This window comes from Salminus brasiliensis, chromosome 1, assembly GCF_030463535.1.
Source record: "Salminus brasiliensis chromosome 1, fSalBra1.hap2, whole genome shotgun sequence".
Lineage (NCBI taxonomy): Eukaryota > Metazoa > Chordata > Actinopteri > Characiformes > Bryconidae > Salminus > Salminus brasiliensis.
In genome coordinates this window covers 59,647,419-59,665,410 of record NC_132878.1, presented here as the reverse complement: position 1 = coordinate 59,665,410, position 17,992 = coordinate 59,647,419, and the positions used below count along the sequence as shown (strand labels likewise).

At 39.3% G+C, this 17,992-nt stretch overlaps 1 protein-coding gene across 3 annotated transcripts in view; it reads right to left on the bottom strand.

The window, feature by feature from the left end:
* fndc1 (fibronectin type III domain containing 1) overlaps positions 1-17,992 on the bottom strand; it is a 53,585-nt gene that overhangs the window by 4,868 nt on the left and 30,725 nt on the right. For 2 of the 3 annotated variants that reach the window (XM_072684119.1, XM_072684128.1), the window contains 5 exons: positions 17,574-17,942; positions 15,718-15,795; positions 12,532-12,708; positions 5,990-6,226; positions 3,087-3,195 (listed from right to left, as the gene is read on the bottom strand). In XM_072684119.1, coding sequence (XP_072540220.1) covers positions 3,087-3,195; positions 5,990-6,226; positions 12,532-12,708; positions 15,718-15,795; positions 17,574-17,942 — 970 coding nt within the window. The remainder of the gene's footprint in view (positions 1-3,086; positions 3,196-5,989; positions 6,227-12,531; positions 12,709-15,717; positions 15,796-17,573; positions 17,943-17,992) is intronic. The other variant, XM_072684138.1, reaches the window with a different exon arrangement.

The following is a 17,992-nucleotide window of genomic DNA, read 5'->3' as shown; positions in this document are numbered from 1 at the left end:
AGGGCAACTGATGAACCGGCGACAAGGTCATGGGCACCTAGTGCTCACTAACGGAATCAATGTAGGCCCCACCTCAAAACGTACAGGACTTAATGGACCTGCTAATGTATTGGTGAGAGATGCCACAGGACGCCTTCAGAGGTCTTGTGAGAAATAGTCAGATCGGTTGTCGCAGCACCAGGGGGACTTACTCAGTATTAGGTTGTATGTTTTGGGTGACAGTGATGATACATGCCTTTCAATATGTTTATTGACTGTCTCGGTCTTGTGATGGTGTACAATAGCACAGTAGATTGGTGAAGCGCAGTGGGTAACAACACTGCTATTCCAGCGGTAAACTAGGGTTCTATTCCCTAGCCTGCTTACACTACACTCTCCTACCTGTGTAACATGATTCAAATTAAAGTTGACAAGGGAACACTAATGTAATTGGGACCCAATTATGTTCTCGGAACACAAAAATATAATCATGCTAAATGCAACCCTAAGCAATGCTCATTCCAGCTTTGGCTGCAGAGAGTCAAACAAGTTTCAAGTGAATTGCAGGAGGCGTTCCGTTATGCAATGCAAGTGAAATTTAGTTTGCTACAGGCACTGATTTGCAACTGTTGCATGAACTTTTCAACACATATCCCGAAAACAAAATTGGAGGAACCTTGGAGGAACGAGTCAGCATGGATCTAGTCTACCAGACTCTATCAATCAGCTGTAAGATTGAGAGCAGACTACATTGCGTTTTGAGTGCATGAGGAACCAGTAAGCATGTGCATATGAAGGACTGTTGCACATATGCATTCAGGCTGAATGACTGGGGCCTGTCCGGTCAGATCTGGTAGCCTCCATGCTGCTCCACATCTGTGGGAAATGTCCGGACAGCCCATAAACATATTTCAGATGAAGTATAACTGTGACTACAAAGAGCTGGTGTGGGTAACCTTGGGAACCTTGGGAGTTTTGACGGCAGTGCATTGTGGTCGCTTGGAAGCAGTAAGCTGTATTTTGAGTGCAATTGTGGGTATCACAGTAGAGACACGAGTCATAACACAGCTAAGGGAGTGAGTGTGAGTAGAGCTCGATCCGAATGAGCCAATTTCAAGCCTGCTGTAACGCTGCTGAGGCTGCTGAGGCTTAGTCATTGGGACATATGATAAACATTAGCCACTTTCTGCAACATAAAATGCTAGTTTTCTTTCCCCATTTGATTTGCTGAGAGTTGAACTTAATAGTGTCTCTTTAGTGGATAGATGTAGAGAGATGAGAAGAGAGAAGCTGAGGGAGTATTGAAAGATGAGTGGAGTTTTATATATTACATACTTTAGAAAATGATTCATGCTACTTAAGCCTCAGAAAGGCTTTTATGAATTACAGCTATTGTTCTGAGAATGGTTAATGTACACCACCATCAGTGCACAGGGCTGAGACCTAATAACCAACACACATCTGAAAAACATGTGTTCTGTAAATGTGAACTGTCTGCATATGAGAAGCAACCTAATACCAGTTCTCCAGCCAGCTTGTTGACACGCTTCTTGTACACATGAACATTCTCTGCATTGAGTTTTTCATTTTGTTGTAATCAGGATTTAAATTTACTATCCAGTAAACTGAGCTTTTCTCTGATTTCAGTCCGACTGTGCCTTATCTCTATGTCCAAGCAGTCTTGACACATGAGCTTATTCCACCACAAACACATCAGGAGGTTATTACCAGGTCATTTTTCCCCTCATTGAAATATTCTTATGATTATCTGATTATTATTTTAAGGAAAATGTGTTAGTGCTACAAACCACATGGCTGGGATAAGTCATGATGTTTAGTTTGAGGCCTGATGCAGGACAGTGTTTGAATGTTCAGGTTGTGCCATCAGATTGCTGATATGAGTCTGATCTGTGAGCTCTCAGAAGTTGTGAAATCTGCTCCCATGTGTTGTCCATCCAATCTGGAATTATTACTGTAGTGCAAGTGTTTGGACGTACCTGGTCAAAGTTTTTGTGAGATATCTGTGATAACTTAATGTCTCAGGCCTTAGTTATCTTGTTAGGGCTATGGCTTGTTAGGAAAGCCCATGTAATGCAAATTTTGAAACTTTAGATATACTAGGACTTCTCAAACCTTGTCCCAACAATCAGCAGCCATGGGCTCCTCTAAGCAGCTGCCTAGCACTGATGCCCACAAAGCGGGAGGAGACTGTAGATAGATGATTTTTCAGTAGCCGTTGATCCTCCTTAATTAACAAATGGCAGCACAATATATATATACCACTGTAAAAAAGCTGAAGATGAAAAGAGGATGGCTCCTACAGCAGGATAATGATTCTAAACACACCGCAGTCCACAATAGACTACCTCAAGAGGGGCAAGCTGAAGGGTTTGCAATGGCCCTCACAGTTTGCTGACCTAAACAGCATTGAAAATGTGGATAGATGTCAAAAGGGCAGTGTATACAAGACAGCCCAATAATCTCATGCAACAAAACGACTAACCGAATCCCCCAAGCAGGATTTGAAAGACTCTTAGCTGGCTGCAAAGATTGATTATATGCTGTAATACTTGCCAAAGGTGGTGTATTTTCTCTTGATTATTAACTTTCTCTTTGCAGAGTTTAGCCAGTGCACTTGCTGTGTTAATTAAATTACTTAATGGAGGTTAACCCCAGTGTTAATGTTTGTTTTCACACTGTATGCTGATCATTCCATTTATTGAATACTACATATGCTGCAATTAAAAAGTCTTTTGATGTTTGTCTCTTTTGACTCATGTGGCCTGAATGGTCTATCCTGAAAGTAAAAAATGACACACTACATTGAAAAGCACTGAATTTACCGTTTGAATTGTCTTAATGATGTTTTCAGGCCTTTTTGTTTATCTGGTATGCAATTTGTGGTTGCTAAACAACATAAACATAAACCATGTTGGCACCAGTACATTGTGCATTACTTTACTGAACACCTAAATGTGCCAAAAACTAGTGCAAGTATGAAATGTCTTCAAAGATTGCTGGAAATGTCTTAAAAGATTTACAGAAGTGAAGCCTGGGTTCCTTAATAAAAAAGCCTGGCATACATTTTCAAAACTAATGTATCTCACCTGGAGTTGGGCTTGAGGTTCTCCACAGGTAGGTGAGTGCCAGATGACAATCGAGATGACCATCTGTTGTTGAGGACATCGTCATAGGAGGCACTGTGCACCATGTAGCCTGCAGTGAAAGCAATTAGTAGCAGTTGTAGTCACAATAAATAATAGTAATACAGTTTTGATTATTATTGACATTATATTCTAGAACACCATCATACTATACTTGACTAGGACTTATAGTCCAGTTAATTGCAGACTAAAATGGCTTCTTATACTGTACATTATTAGGCCTCATCTTCAATCAGGGAAATATCCAAAAGTATTTCCATTAATTCCTGACACAAGTTTCAGTTGTTCACATATACACAGCTTGTATACTTCATGGTCAACATTAGTAGTAACAGGGAAGAAATATCCTATTGATATCTTTGATTACAGAAAAAAAAAAACGTAGAATGCACGGCCAGATTTCGCATGAGGTTAAGAGCAAAGATGCTTAACAGGTCGCACTGTAGGTGGCACTATCACTGATTTGCCTGTGTCTGTAATGATTCATGACAGATCACCATTCCACAAAAAAATATTATTTCTGACCATAAAACATGTTTGCTCTTAATTTCACAATAGATCTGGTGGTGATCTGTGCCAATAAGCCCATTTGGTTTCCATTATCTTTAATATAATGTTATCAAATGTGGCTGCTCACACAAGTCACCTACTTGCACACCTACGCACCACTACATATCAAAGGCATATTTTGAAATTTTTGGACTGAGCATCATGGTAAAGAACACAGCTGCGGTTTAGACAAACTTGGCTTTCTTGAGAGCTCATTAAGAGAATTTAAAGCTCACTATTTTGGAATGTCTTCAAATGTATCAGTCAACCAGACACAACAGTTACAGGTCAAGGAGAAACTTTTTCTGCTCTGTTATGAAAAATGAAAGATCAACCTAACAAAAATGTAGTTTGTTCAGCGCAGGGACTTCCTGTATATCTGGATTCTTCACTTTTACTTTTTATTCTTAACCTTGCCATTATAATTGCCCCCCTGAACAAAAACTATATATTCTTTTTTTGCATGTTTTTTCTTCTTTCTTTTATTGAAATCTGTAGCTCTGTTGCAGAGATTTTCAGAGAGAGGTTTTCTTTGCCCTTTTCTTTGAGCTACTGAATGATCGGTAGCGACATACATTGCTTCATTAATGTGTTTTGCAACTGGGTATTACCAAAGATACGAGTAAAAATACCTGGTTAAGAGAGAGTGGTATGCTGAGATCCTTTATGGATAGGACTTTATTTCTGTGCTGCACATTTTGCATGGCATGGTGCCGTTACCGCTGACATTTATTTCTTTTTTTGAACTTCTCAGCATGTGTTTCTCAGCAAAACTGAAGTTGCATATTATAATATGGAAAACTTGGAAAACAAGCATTCTACATTTCTCACCATCAGGTTGAAGCTATGGCCAAACCTCATATTCCTTAAGATGTAGCCTCCGACCTATCTGATTGCTGGTGTGTATGAGTGTTTATGTAAGGTAGCAGGAGTAAGAAAGCACAGAGAGTTTGGGGTGTGGAAAAAGGACTATATTTGGGGAAAAAGGAGAAAGAGAGAAAGGAATGGTGTGACGTGGGAATAAGAGTGGAAAGTTAGAGGAAAACAACTACTATCTGTTTTAGACATCATGCAATTTCACTCACTTTCCTTTGCATCTACCTTTTTGTTTATTGGCCAAGGAAAACACACAAAGACACTTTAAGATTAATTATGAATAAGGTAATCCAATATCCTTGGAGACTCCACTTTAGATCTTGCTGTGAATTATTGTCTCTCTCGGTCTTACAATCTGTCACCCAGTTAGACAAGTTTGACATTTTGCTTTGGCTAAAGAGTGAACTTGGACTCACAATGAACCACAAGAGAAAGCCCTGCCAGTCAAATAACTGTGAATAACAGTTCTGAGTGGACTTTTGAAGAAACCTAATCAGCCCAAAAGAACCCATGCAGCGGCTTGCAAGCAGTCGTCTCTTTTAAAAGTCTATCCACAGATGTTTGATGATGTTTAGGTCAATGGAGTGTAATGGCCATGGCAAAACCTTTAGTTTGTGCTTCTTGGGATAGATCGTTATGGATTTTTAAGATTAGGATCATTATCCTGCTGTAGAAGCCATCCTCTTTTCAGATCTTCAGCCTTTTTTTTTAAGATGGTGTGATGTCTGCCTCCAGAGTTTGCTGGTATTTAACTGAATACATTCTTGATTTAATTCACTCCTGTGCTTAACAGTTGGAGAGGTGTTCTTTTAAGAAATTTTTCTCTAAGCCTAAGTTGGCTTATTGTAGCCTAATTGTTTAGATGCGCCTTTAAAAACCGCTGCATTTTGTAGTGAGAATGCAAAAAAAAAGTTTTCTCATGACATATTTTGTGCAGGTCCTGCTTCATTGTAGAAGGGTACACAAACAAAACAAAACAACTTTTTCTCTGGTCTTTGTGAACCTCAAGTTGATCTTCACCATTCCAGTTAACTGGCAGTTACTTAGAGGAGCCCATAGCTGCTGGTTGCTGGGACAAGGTTTGAGAAGTCAAGAGTATTTATAAAGTTTTGAATTTTGCATTACCTGGCCTTTCCTAACGACGGTTGTGAACAAGCCATAGACCTTGCAACCGAGACCTTGGTAAAATAGAGCTGAAATCTCTTGGAGTGTCCAAACTTTTGCATGGTACTGCTTTACACATAAAACAAAACGATGGTGGTACACTAATCATAAAGTGGTAAAAGTCTCTCTTTTGGAGATTAGTTCATCTTCTACTCGCTTAACAATTCACGGTAACAGAGATTTCAACAAGAGGTGACGATACTTCAGGATGAATGAGGCAAAAGTAGTTTATATAGTACCACTATATAAGTTCTTACCTGACACCATGTCATCCTTCAGCGGGCGGGCCCAGTCCAAAATGACAAATGAATGACAGCCTTCCATGGCGACCACTGTGATGTTATGGGGTTTGTGCTTGGGTGGTTGTTTTTGTTTGGCTACTATATTGTCTTTCTCAATAAGATCAGCCAGGACATCCACCTGCAGGTACTCCAGAGCTTCTGTCAGGGAGCACGGAGCACCAGGGTCCTTCTGGATATAGTTCACATAAGGAGCTGAAAAAAAGGAGAGGAACAGGGGCTAAAAATCAACCTGAAATCAAAACTTACATTTACCTTGTTAGCTGCATTGTGCAAATGTCGCAGACCCAAATTTAATTTATATATTTAATCATGTTATTAATTTTTCAAGAGGTATTTCTGAGGAAAGTGAATTTTATTCACTTGCACAAGGAAGGTAAACAGTAAATGGGAATAAGTGGGAAAAAAATAAACATCTCAAAAGATCAAAAGAGTAATGTTAACTTCTAACAACTGCACAAGACCTGGTAGACCAAAACGGTGGACACTAGATAAACAGCACTTAAAGCTTTCATATTTAAGAGAGGAGAAAATCAAGCTTCACTTCTCGCTTCAGATCTGAAAACATTCACAGGTGTTTCCGTTCATCATTCCAGCTTTGAGAGAATGACTTAACACTGTAGGTTTCAAAGAATGTGTAGCTGATCATGGCCCAAAGCATATTACTATCTGTTAAACATGGTGGAGGCACTGTTATGGCATAGCCATGTATGGCTGCCGATGGAACTGGGTCTCTGGTGTTTACTGATTTGTGGAAGTAGCAGGACGAATTCTAATGCGATTGGCCAAAGTTAGTCACCTGTCCTCAATCCAACTAAACAGATTTGCACTTACTGATGGCAAAACTAAAGACAGAAAGACCCACAAACAAGCAGCAACTAAAAGGGGCAGTAGTGTATCCATGGCAAAGTATCTCAACAGAGGAAATCTAGCATTTTGTGATGTGATTCTTCATACACTTACAATAAAGTCATTTTGTCCAACTACTTTTAAGGCTGTAGAAATGGCTGTAATAAATGGTTAATGCAATATTGTGTTAACCTCATTGAATGAAAGCTGCTCTATGCGCCAATCCCATATTGAATGTTTAATTTCAAATAAACTGTAATGAAGCAACTTATGAAACTGTCCAAATCCATATGAACTTGACTGTATACATTTTCTGAATTATTGATGCTAAAAAAAATGTGATTTGTAATTAATCTTTTTGGCTGATGTGTTTAGTGACTTCCACGCCACTGTAGTAGTGTGTGTTGTATGTTTTAGATGTCTGGTTTAGTCTAGCTGAAGATGTTCTCTGTCTTTATTGTGGGGCTTAAATGCAAATATTGTTTGTTTATGTGGTAGATTGTATAACAAGCCTGCAGTCTTATTCATTGGCAGTCTAATGTGGTCTGGTGTACTCTGTCTGCTGGCTCATTGCGGGTCTATTATTTTTGTTGTCTGACAGCTGGAAACACTTTAGAAGTCCCTAGTTGATTGGGCCACAAGACACGCACCTGGAGCTAATCACAAACTCCTAGAGATGTTGTTGTTCACCTGATTTCCTAACCACCAAACGTCTGCAGCCGCAGAGAAGCTCACACGCTAAGACTCACAGAAACACTGTGCTGAGTTATGAGCTAGGAATTAAAAGCTTCTGTTCGGTGTGAGATAAGGAAAGATAAGAGAAAGCTATGTTTTTAATCATACTCAAACACACACAGATTTTGCCGCTGTTATCGTGTCCAAATAGGGATGGCAGAGAACAGACACAACTGCGGTGCTATGAATTATAGCAGATGTGTTAGAGATCTAGGGAGTTGAAAAGAACCCAGACTATTAAACTCCTCAACGCTCAGGGGATCTCTTAGGCCCCAGCTAGAAGGAAGCAACTCCGTGCTGATATCAGCACTTTTACTTTATGTTGTTTTATTTCTTTTTTTCTTTTTTTATTTGAATTTCTTCACAGTAATGCCTTTCAGATGTGCAGTGCAGCTCCGACTCTCTGGAGTGTCAGGATTTATTGACGCGTAGTCTGAGTGCACACGTAGTTGCACCTTGTTACTGGTACTACTGGAGGTAATTCTAGGGCCTTTAAAACATGTTACTGTGACACTGTGGGGCTACTGGGTCTCCAAGGTAGTTCTTGCTCAGTATGGTGTTTTTACTGGCTGTAGACTAAGCCCTATCTGGATAGGATTAGTTTTTAGATGTGGAGGTGGGGTAATGTATTTGTTACTGGTGTATCTTGGTGATTTTAGTTTTGTCCAAATCCTCTGTGTCCATCATTTTTACGAACTGCTCATTCATGCACAGTAAAGATTCCCGTGTCTTTAACCTGCTATAAAATCACCCGTAAAAATAACTTCAGGTTATAATAATCCCTTGCAATTTGGCATGTTGGTAAATATTCCGTCACCTCCTGTGTAAAATGAGTATTTCTTGGATTCTCTCAAGTACGAGGCTCTCAAACAGACATTTAGTTGTGTCACGAAAAGTAAGTAAAACCTGCAACACTGGGCACAAATGAGGCTGGTCGTATAAGTCTGTGGTAAAACTAGGGGCCACACCTATCTCTGTCATTTATACTGAGATTTCCAATCCTGTGTGAATCAGTCATTAACATTACAGACATCCTTTGGTAAAATTACTGCACATCCCTTTATAAAACTAATCCCACTTTTATTTATGTATTTATTTTTTTACAGTTTAAAAAAAGTTACATACACATCTCTGCCAAAAGCAACATGAGTGCAACTGGTACAACAAATGATTAATCTGTGCATGAAAACTTAAGAACATTTTCATCAGTTTACAATTAACCCTGCCCTGTATGGACGCTGTAGCCTAGAGTTATTTACATGCTTCCATGTAATGCTACATTACAGACCGCAAGAGGGTGATTTAAATAGTATAGATGTGGTGTGTATTATGTAATTTCTACACACTACTAATCAGACTTATCAGATATACTTGTATATCTGGAGACTATACATTCAGAATATGCAAATATACAATCTAAACTTATATTAGCCAACATAATCTGTTATCTGAATTAGTAGCCCCTTAATTGGTGCTAGTTGTAAATTGTTCATATTGCAAATGTAAAGTAATTTCAAGTAAGTTCAGTGCATCTTTTAATTCAGTCCACTAAAACCATGCTGACTTTACTAGTCCATGTTGCTCCCTGTTATATAACTGCTCTCTTGAATTATAAGTTCAACAGTGTTCAGGTTCCTGTAGATTTCACTGGAAAGCTGAACTCTCAGACTGTACTGTTACTAAAAGCAGTTCTATTGTGGTGCTACTGGCTCCTCTGGTGTCTGTGGTGTTGACATCTGTGCTTGTTCCTCCAGCTCATCAGATCCCACCACCTAATGGCGCAGCATGAATACATCATCCTCGCAAGTCTCAGAGCCATTGAGGGTCTACTTCATAAAACAATGAGCAGTTGGCTTGTTATGTTACTCAGTTGATGTTACGGTTCTGCCAAGTAAAGCACATTAGCGGAGCTGCGAGATGGTGTGAGCTCCCAGAATTCTGGCAATCGATTAGAAAACAGGGTCCCCAGGTCAGCATGACCACTGTTTTTGACAAGGTTGAAAGCTATACACAATGTGGTTACCCCTTTAACCTCCAGACGTAACTAATAATGACAGTCCTGCTGTAATTCAATATGACTTATTTCTCATTGCTCACAGAAACAAGCATAGGAATTCTGACATTTGTGTTTATGAATAGAAGAATATAAGTAATATTTTAATATCTACAGAATTTCATGGAAAGTCTATTCTGTGGATTAGAAAAAATGTAAGAGAAATGCACAGTTCTTTCTAGGCTATACAATTACATGTAGAAAATAAACTGACTGCAGATATAAATGTGTAACAAATTGTGTGATTGAATATATGATTACATTGCATATTTAATCACATAACATTCTGAACTATACAGTAGTGGACAAAACAATAGTATTTACTGTACTTTATGTTTTACTATGTAGAATTACTGTATTACTATGTTTTTTAGCATGCTTGTATGTGTGGTAAAAGCAGGAATGGAGACTGGCGTCCACAATAAAAAGACTGCCATCCACTGTCATCCACTTAAGTTTTAGTGCAGATTTCAAATAATTAAAGCAATCTCAAATGAGATGAAAACAGTCAGAAACTTGTGACTCTTAATGGCTCAGCTAAGTGTCAATGTCTAGCAGTCACTTAAAATTCTCTGCTATACTCTGGTATACTGACCCCCCCCAAATCAAACTGATATCCCTGGCCTGTTAAACGTGTTGCCTGTCTGTAATAAAATAATCACAATTAATTTTTAAAATAAAGACATGTCCTTTGCAGAAAGTCTGTTCACCTGCCTACCATCTTTACAACACTGCTGGGCAGTTATTTCCAGTCACAGAAGACCAGTCTCCCATCTCTATTTGGGGAGAGACCCAGGTTACTCGTATTACAGATGTGGGCCAATGTAGTGTTAGGAGTCTTGCCCAAGGAGTCTTATTGGTGTAGCTCAGCATAGTGACCCAGACCGGGAATTGAACCCCAGTCTCCCGCATGGTGGGGTAGCTCACTGGCAGGTAGTGATGTTATCTGTTGCGCCACACCAACCAAACTCCAAACTTGTTACTAATAAGCATATTCTCAGCTAGCTTAATTATACAAGTACCTCCATGCTAGGCTTCCCCTCACTTTGAGCTTAACATGGGACATTAGGGTTGCAGTAAAAGTGCAAGATGGATCACACTGTCATTCCTAGGAACAAGGTAAGTGTACACTTGTTTTATCCTCTTTTGTTTAACATATGTTTTTACCTTTATTACAATTTATATAAAATAAAGTTATTTAATGGCTTTAAAGTTTTCAGAGTCCTTCAGGGGTGAAATACTTAAGACAGTGATATGCCTTCTCATTTCATCACACTGCTATAAACAATTCAGCACCTACTGTGAATGGAAGATGCATGTCATGCACCTACGAGAGTGAGGAACTGAAGTGTTCCTGTGTAAAATAGTAACTCTTGTCCTTTGAACTCTTTATTTACTGGCCATGTTGTCAATTCTGTCTCACTCCTGCAGTTAACTTGTCGTCAGCTCATTTCCAAACTGCAACTGTAGCTTATGCAACTTCAGAATGTGCGTGGGGGGGTATGGGCATTGAGCAGTGAATTCACTCTGCCTCTTTTCACATGCCTTAATCTGGACTTTAGATCAGAAGCATGACCAGAGCAACGGTAGATGAGAAGAGCAGACACAGTGCTGTTATGGTAACAGCGTACTGTATCTCCACAGGCTGTGCATACGAGAAAGTGAGGGGTGGGATGATGTTTACAGTCGCCTCAGGCTACCTCTCCCCAGGCCGACACAAGCATCTGTGAGATGCACTCAACAGCTGCACCAGACTGTTTATACAAAGCCCTGGCTCAGAAACAATCAGCAATAGAAAACAGAATAACGCTACAAAGCCAGAATCACATTCCCTTAATTAACTGACTAATTAATAACTTCATTGGCATTGTCATTTGGAATTGTTGATAAAGTGGTCCGTATTGTGTACTTGAAACTATGCAGGTAGCCACTGATTCTCTTCCAAGCTTAATTGTAGCTGTATCATACCCAATCCAGCTCCCAGAAGGCCTTGATTAGCTGTATTGACTCAGGAATAAAGATTTCAATGAGTGAGCCCCATAACCACTGATCTATCCAGATGTGAAGGCCATGTGAAAAAAGCTGATCCTAAGTAAACAAATACTATCTATGACAAGTTATTAGCCTGCTGCTTGAATCAGGCTATTAGTTTTTTAAATAAACGGATTTCTAGGAAAACCTTGGCGACCACATCTGTCCACCTTATCTTTGACCCAAAGCATCTGATACATTACCATGATGGGGCAAAAAAACTCTCCCAAGTTGCAATGAGGATATCTGAAATTCTCCAGGTAGTAATTCCAATGTGCTTTTCAGTTTCATTTTACTTATTATGTGCCTTTATAAGAAGCCAAAATAAAATGTAGGGTCAGGTAAGAGGCCCTCCGAACACTGCAGCATTGGGCTGAACCCAAAGTTTTGGTTATCGTTCATTGTGTTGAGTGGAGCTCACTTCCATGCACATTTTCTGTTTTACCTGGAACAGAATACTCAAAGCTCTGCCATTACTCTCTCTCTCTCGCTCTCTCTCTCTCTGGGCAGGGAGCCACATCCCACAGACTCTCAGATTATTTATAATGTTATGTTTAAATGCCTTCACTCAGGCATTCTGAGATATTTCCTACAGAAGCTGCCCACATGAAACAACCTGAGCCCTCAGAGACTGTAAAGTCAACGGCCTCCTCAAATGGCCTCCTGCTGTAGACCAAGATGCAACGCTATCTGAGACAATGGACGAATTGCTGACAGGATGCCATACCAATGAAAGGCTGGGCTTTAATTTAATTTAAACTGTTAAATGCTTTTTCAAACCTACAAATTCAATGGAAACATTGTTTAAGATTCACACACATGAATAGGTTACCTGTGAATCGTTTCTTGCCGGTCACATCAAACTCTGAAGAAGGGGTGTTGTTAAGCTGCCGTGTCTCAGGAGTGGGGGGCTGAGTGGTGGTGGTGGTGGTGGTGGTGGTGGTGGTAGTGGTGGTAGTGGGCAGCTCAGTTGTGGAGGGGAACACCGTGGTCTCCATCCAAAACTCATCTGTAGGGTAAAAGAACATTTCTAAATGACGGCATAAAACTTTGGGTCATTATCTGCTCATCTGACTTCTATTACACACATTTTAAATGCACTTGTATTCAAAAGTTTGGACATACTGGGCAAATGTGTATAATTATGTTACATATTTTTGAGGTGAAAAGAATCAGACAGAACCTGAGCAGCAAATTTAGCCTAAGTAGTTACTTTATATTTGATTATCTTAAAAATACACAATAAGAAAAAAAAAGATCAACATATAAGAACACCTTGCCAACTGCTATGAATGGGGTGTATCAATTATGCTTTGGGGTTTTGTGGCGGCCAGTGGTACAGGAAACACCATACCAGTAGATAAATGAATTCCACTAAATATCAGTAAAATATTAAAGCAAATGTGACACATATATGAAGCTAAAACAATCATTTGGCCCAAGGATCACAGAATTACAAGCATTCCTAAATAATTCCTAAAACCAGCATACATGTATAAAGTACTACAGACCCAGACTTGAGTATAAGAACAAGTGCTCTTTCAAAAATGATGTGAGTAGAAGTAGAAGTGCTCTTTAAGCCCCATACTTAAGTAGAAATCCTAACGTATTCAACATGTTTTGTAGTTTATTCTAAAATGTACTACTAAAGTAAAAGTACATTTACAGTATTGTGTTCTGTAGTTATTACAGAAAGCAGTCAAATGTTTGAATATCATTGTTTATATTAGTTCAAATGATGAGACTTAAGGACTATCACAATTCCTTTGGCTGTAGTACAAGGACAGGAATGTACAGGACAGAGTGCAGGTACATGCAGTCTCCAATTAACTCTCTGAACAAACTCGCCCAAAAGAAAGGCTGAACAGAACTGACAGCAACTTGCCACATACAAGTGTTTCATGTGTAAAAACCAGTGTGAAGAGCACTTTAAAACACTGAGCTTCACTCTCTGCAAACAAAACTACACTTAGATCTCAGGCCATTAGGCCACATACAAGTATTTGAAGGTGGTGAAGATGACGTTTCTTCTGGTGGATCTTCCATCTTGGAATGGAAGCAGTGGAGTGAAGGGAGAACGGCAGCATGTGCGCTCACGGCTTAATCGCTTGTTTTGCTCAATGTTGAGGCGGCTTCATCAAAAACAGTGACAGCGCTATTTACCGCTCTGCCGGTGATAATATGGGTTTGAAATGATTCGTACCATTTTTAAAATACCAAAGTATTTTAAAGAAGTATTAAACTAAAAGTATTAAACTCATCCAAAATATATAGTAAAAGTGGAACTGAGAGTATAAAAATAATCCTCCTGTAGAGAACAGATACAGCATTTTACTATTTAAGTACATTAGTAAAGTAGTTCTACTTCATTACATCACACCTCTAAAACCAGAACAGATACTCCTAGCTGTGATATCTGCCAAAGGGGGTAGGGCTGCACAATAAATGGTTTCAGCATTGTCATCATGATGTGCACATTTGCTATAGTTGTCTCACAGGATGTGCTTTTTTAGAATGACAGGTTTGATTTAATGTAAATTACCTGCAACTTTTTTGCTGCAAAAAGAAGATTTGCACAGTTATTTTCCATGACAAACCTACTAGATGCAGATAAACCATTTATTTTACCCAGAGTGCATTATTAGTATGAAGACATGTTGGGGGCTCAGGTAGACAAAGGCACTGTCACTGTGATCTGAGGATCAATGGTTTGAATCCTGGGTCATGCTGTTTGCCATCAGCAGCCAGAGTGCGAGAGAGCACAACTGGTCTTGCTCTCTCAGGGGTGGGCACATGGCACTTCCTTCCCACATGTGTGCCGGTTGTCAGTTAGGCGTCTGTTAGCTGTTACAGCTGCATCAGCTGAAATGTGAAAAGAGGTGGTGGCACTAGGAGGTCTCCTAGTGTTGGGGGCATTGCTAGGGATAGGGGAGAGTGTTCACATGAACAGGGATTAGGTAATTGGCCTCGCAGTAAATGGGGTAAAATTGGAAATAAAATGTTGATAAATAAATAAATAAATAGAAATAATGACATTTGATGGCTTCTGGTAAAAAAAAATCCTGTATGTTTTAATAAAATATACATATACATATACATATAATATAAAAATAAAATATATTGCATTAAAAAATCCCAATATATTGCAGCCCTGAAAGGGGGTGTTACTAAGAACTCACTGTTGGACACTGCACATGCCACTTTTTTCAATCATCAAATATTTTAAAAATGGGCTTTAGGACTTGCAAATTTCTTAAATTAATAGTTTGTTGCGGAGGTTGAGTTTATTTATTCTCACTTCAAAAATCTACAAAATGTGTCATTTGCCCAGCTGTGCAAACACATATTATACAACTGTATGTGATGTTAGTTCTATGTACTGCAGTAAAATAATTATATTAATTATTATTTTTAGTATTATTATTATTAATCATAGTTGCAATGTTATTACTATTTGCATATATCCCATTTCAAAGCAGATGAAGTTACAGCACATAATCAACCTTTAGAACAATGATACCATCAACAGCATGTCTGTGGTACATTTAATTCATCCAATCAAACCAATACAGCAGTTGTTTGGAAAAACATGCAAAGGGATCCCAACAAAGAGCAGTATTTGAATGCAACCATACTGTGGCTATGATGTTAAAGCATACATACATGATGGAGCAGAACGTAACAAAACGAATAAAATGACATATCAAATTACACAACAAGGTCCATTCACTAGATGCAGCAAGTCGGCCCCAAAAAATCATCCATGGCGACTCGCACTAAGCACCAGGCAGCTGGGACATTCTCCTTCAGTTAGTCATGCAGCACACAGAGTGAGTTTGCTTTGGAAAAGAAAATGAAGGAAGGCGTGATCCAAACCGCAGCAGTAAACAAGCAAAAGATACAAGAAACAGAGTATGGCCTAGAGTCACTGTACAGACAACACACAATAAAAAGAGCAAAGAATGGACAAACACTCAACAAAGCTCAGCAGCCAATAAAAGCCAGACTCAGCCAATACCTTCCTCTATAGCAAAAGCATCGCTGGGTGCCATGGTGATCGTAACCATGGAGTCTAGTCCAATCCCTGAGCCAGCTTCTGTAGGTGAGGCAGGAGATACTGGAGCAGGTTCTCGAATGCACAGCACACTCATCACCATATGTTACCAAGCAGCTCAAAACACTCCCCAAAATGCACAGCATACTAGCTTCATCTCATTAAACATCAGAGGAGCCATGAAGTGTAAGCACTTCCACTGCAGTTTGAGGAATAGCATTGGTTAACATCTCAGCATCAGAGAATACTAATTGTAAAAGAAGCTGGGTGAGATACAGAACCATTAAAAGAAACCTGTACGCTCTAACATAATACCTACTGACAGGTTCTCTATATATCACACCCAACAACGCAATGTAACAGTAAATCAGCAATTCCACACATTAAGTGAGACCCTTTGGTCTTCAAAACCGGCTGGACAGGGAACATATGGACATCTACACAGCCCCGAAAAAAATTAAGAGACCACCCTACATGATCAGTTTCTCTGGTTTTACTATTTATAGGCAATGTGTTTAGGCAAATTAACATTTGCATTGTATTTCATAAACATGGACAACATTTCCTCTAAATTCCAAATAAAAATATTGCTATTTAGAGCAATTATTTGCAGAAACTGCTCAAATAATGCAAGGAAATAATAATAATAATAATAATAATAATAATAATAATAATGCAGAGTTATTGTTAAAATTTAAACAACATAGTACTAGCAGCTTTGTTTGATGAAATGCCTGAAATAAAATGGCTGCCTAATTGGCAGTCTGGTCTCCTAATTAATTTCAGAGATGTATTTAGTGATCAGCTGGTAAGGAATGTTATTGTGGCATGGTTACACACAGTGAAGGTGATGATCTAGGGAAGAGATTAAGCGTAGTCTCAGACTAAGATCAATCTCTGTCTGGTAAACTGACCACTGCAAATCAGTGAATCCAACTACTTTAAGATGCACCTATTGCTGATACAGGTCAGCAATAGGTTTCAAACCACAGCATGTATAATCCTCGTAGAGAAGCTACATAGAGCATAAGATGACCATGCCCAGTGTCAAGTTTTGACTAGATAAGTATAAAGCCCCCTCTGGCATTAGGCTCTAGAACAGTGAGACTGTGTCCTTGAGAGTGATGGAGCTCCAGCCAGTTCGTCTGGGATGGGTTTATGACCCAGAACTACAAATGTGTCTACAAGCCTTTGGAAACATAATGTACATTAAATTTGTAAGTTTGTTTAGTCTATAAAAGGTTTCTTCCTTTTGTTAGGGGCATGTACTTGTGACAGAATATCAACAGTTTGTCAAAAGTCTATATTTTGTACAGACTGTTCTTTGGTGTTTGGCTTCCTTTGGATCACCATTTGGATTACCCACTACACCATAAGTTCTTCTGGCATATCTGCTGTAAACAGGGTCTACAGGAAATTAGAGGTCTTCTTAACTACAGCAAGTGGCTACTCAAGAATGACAGGAAGAGGTTTAGTTTCCCTGTTTAAATACATATTTGATTTAGCTTCTAAATTACAGAGGATCGGAAACTGTGGATGCTAACTAGATTCCAATGATAAATCATGTTACACAACAGTAAATTATATGGTACTAATGGTGAGCCAAACCCACTTTAATATGATCTTAACCCTTGAGATTATTGTGCTGCTACATTTGCAATACATTCCCAGGACATTTGAGGTTAAACAGTAAAACAAGTTTTCAAGGCATGACTTAAAAAAGCCCTTTGCATATGCAAGTAAAGCTCCATCTTAAACCACTGAGCACTTTTTGTCGACCACTTGTGTTTCTTGTATGTTAAAAAAGTTCCACAACTCACCATCTGAGTAGCAGTCCAGTATGCCATCATTATCCATTATAGGGAAACCATCCTTATCCAGCCTTGAAAATGTCCCAGGGGGGCAGGTAGGAAAGGCTTCTGTGGTTGTGGGCTCAAGAGTTGTCATCTCAGTTGTGGTGGGTTCAGGAGTAGTTGTCGTAGTTGGGGTTGTAGTTGTGGCTGTCGTGGTGGTAGTTGTGGTTGTCGTGGTTGCAGTTGTTGTACTGGGTTTAGGACGATCCAGGCCCACTACTGGTTTCCCTCCCACAGTTAGGTACTTCTCTTTAGGGTTAACCACAGGCCGACCGTCCCTTCCATGACCAAACAGAGCCACGCCCTCCTGGTTTACTAACGGAGTGCCCTGCTCGTCTATTGGATAACAACATTAAAAGTGGCTTGATTCATATTGCAAACTTTCA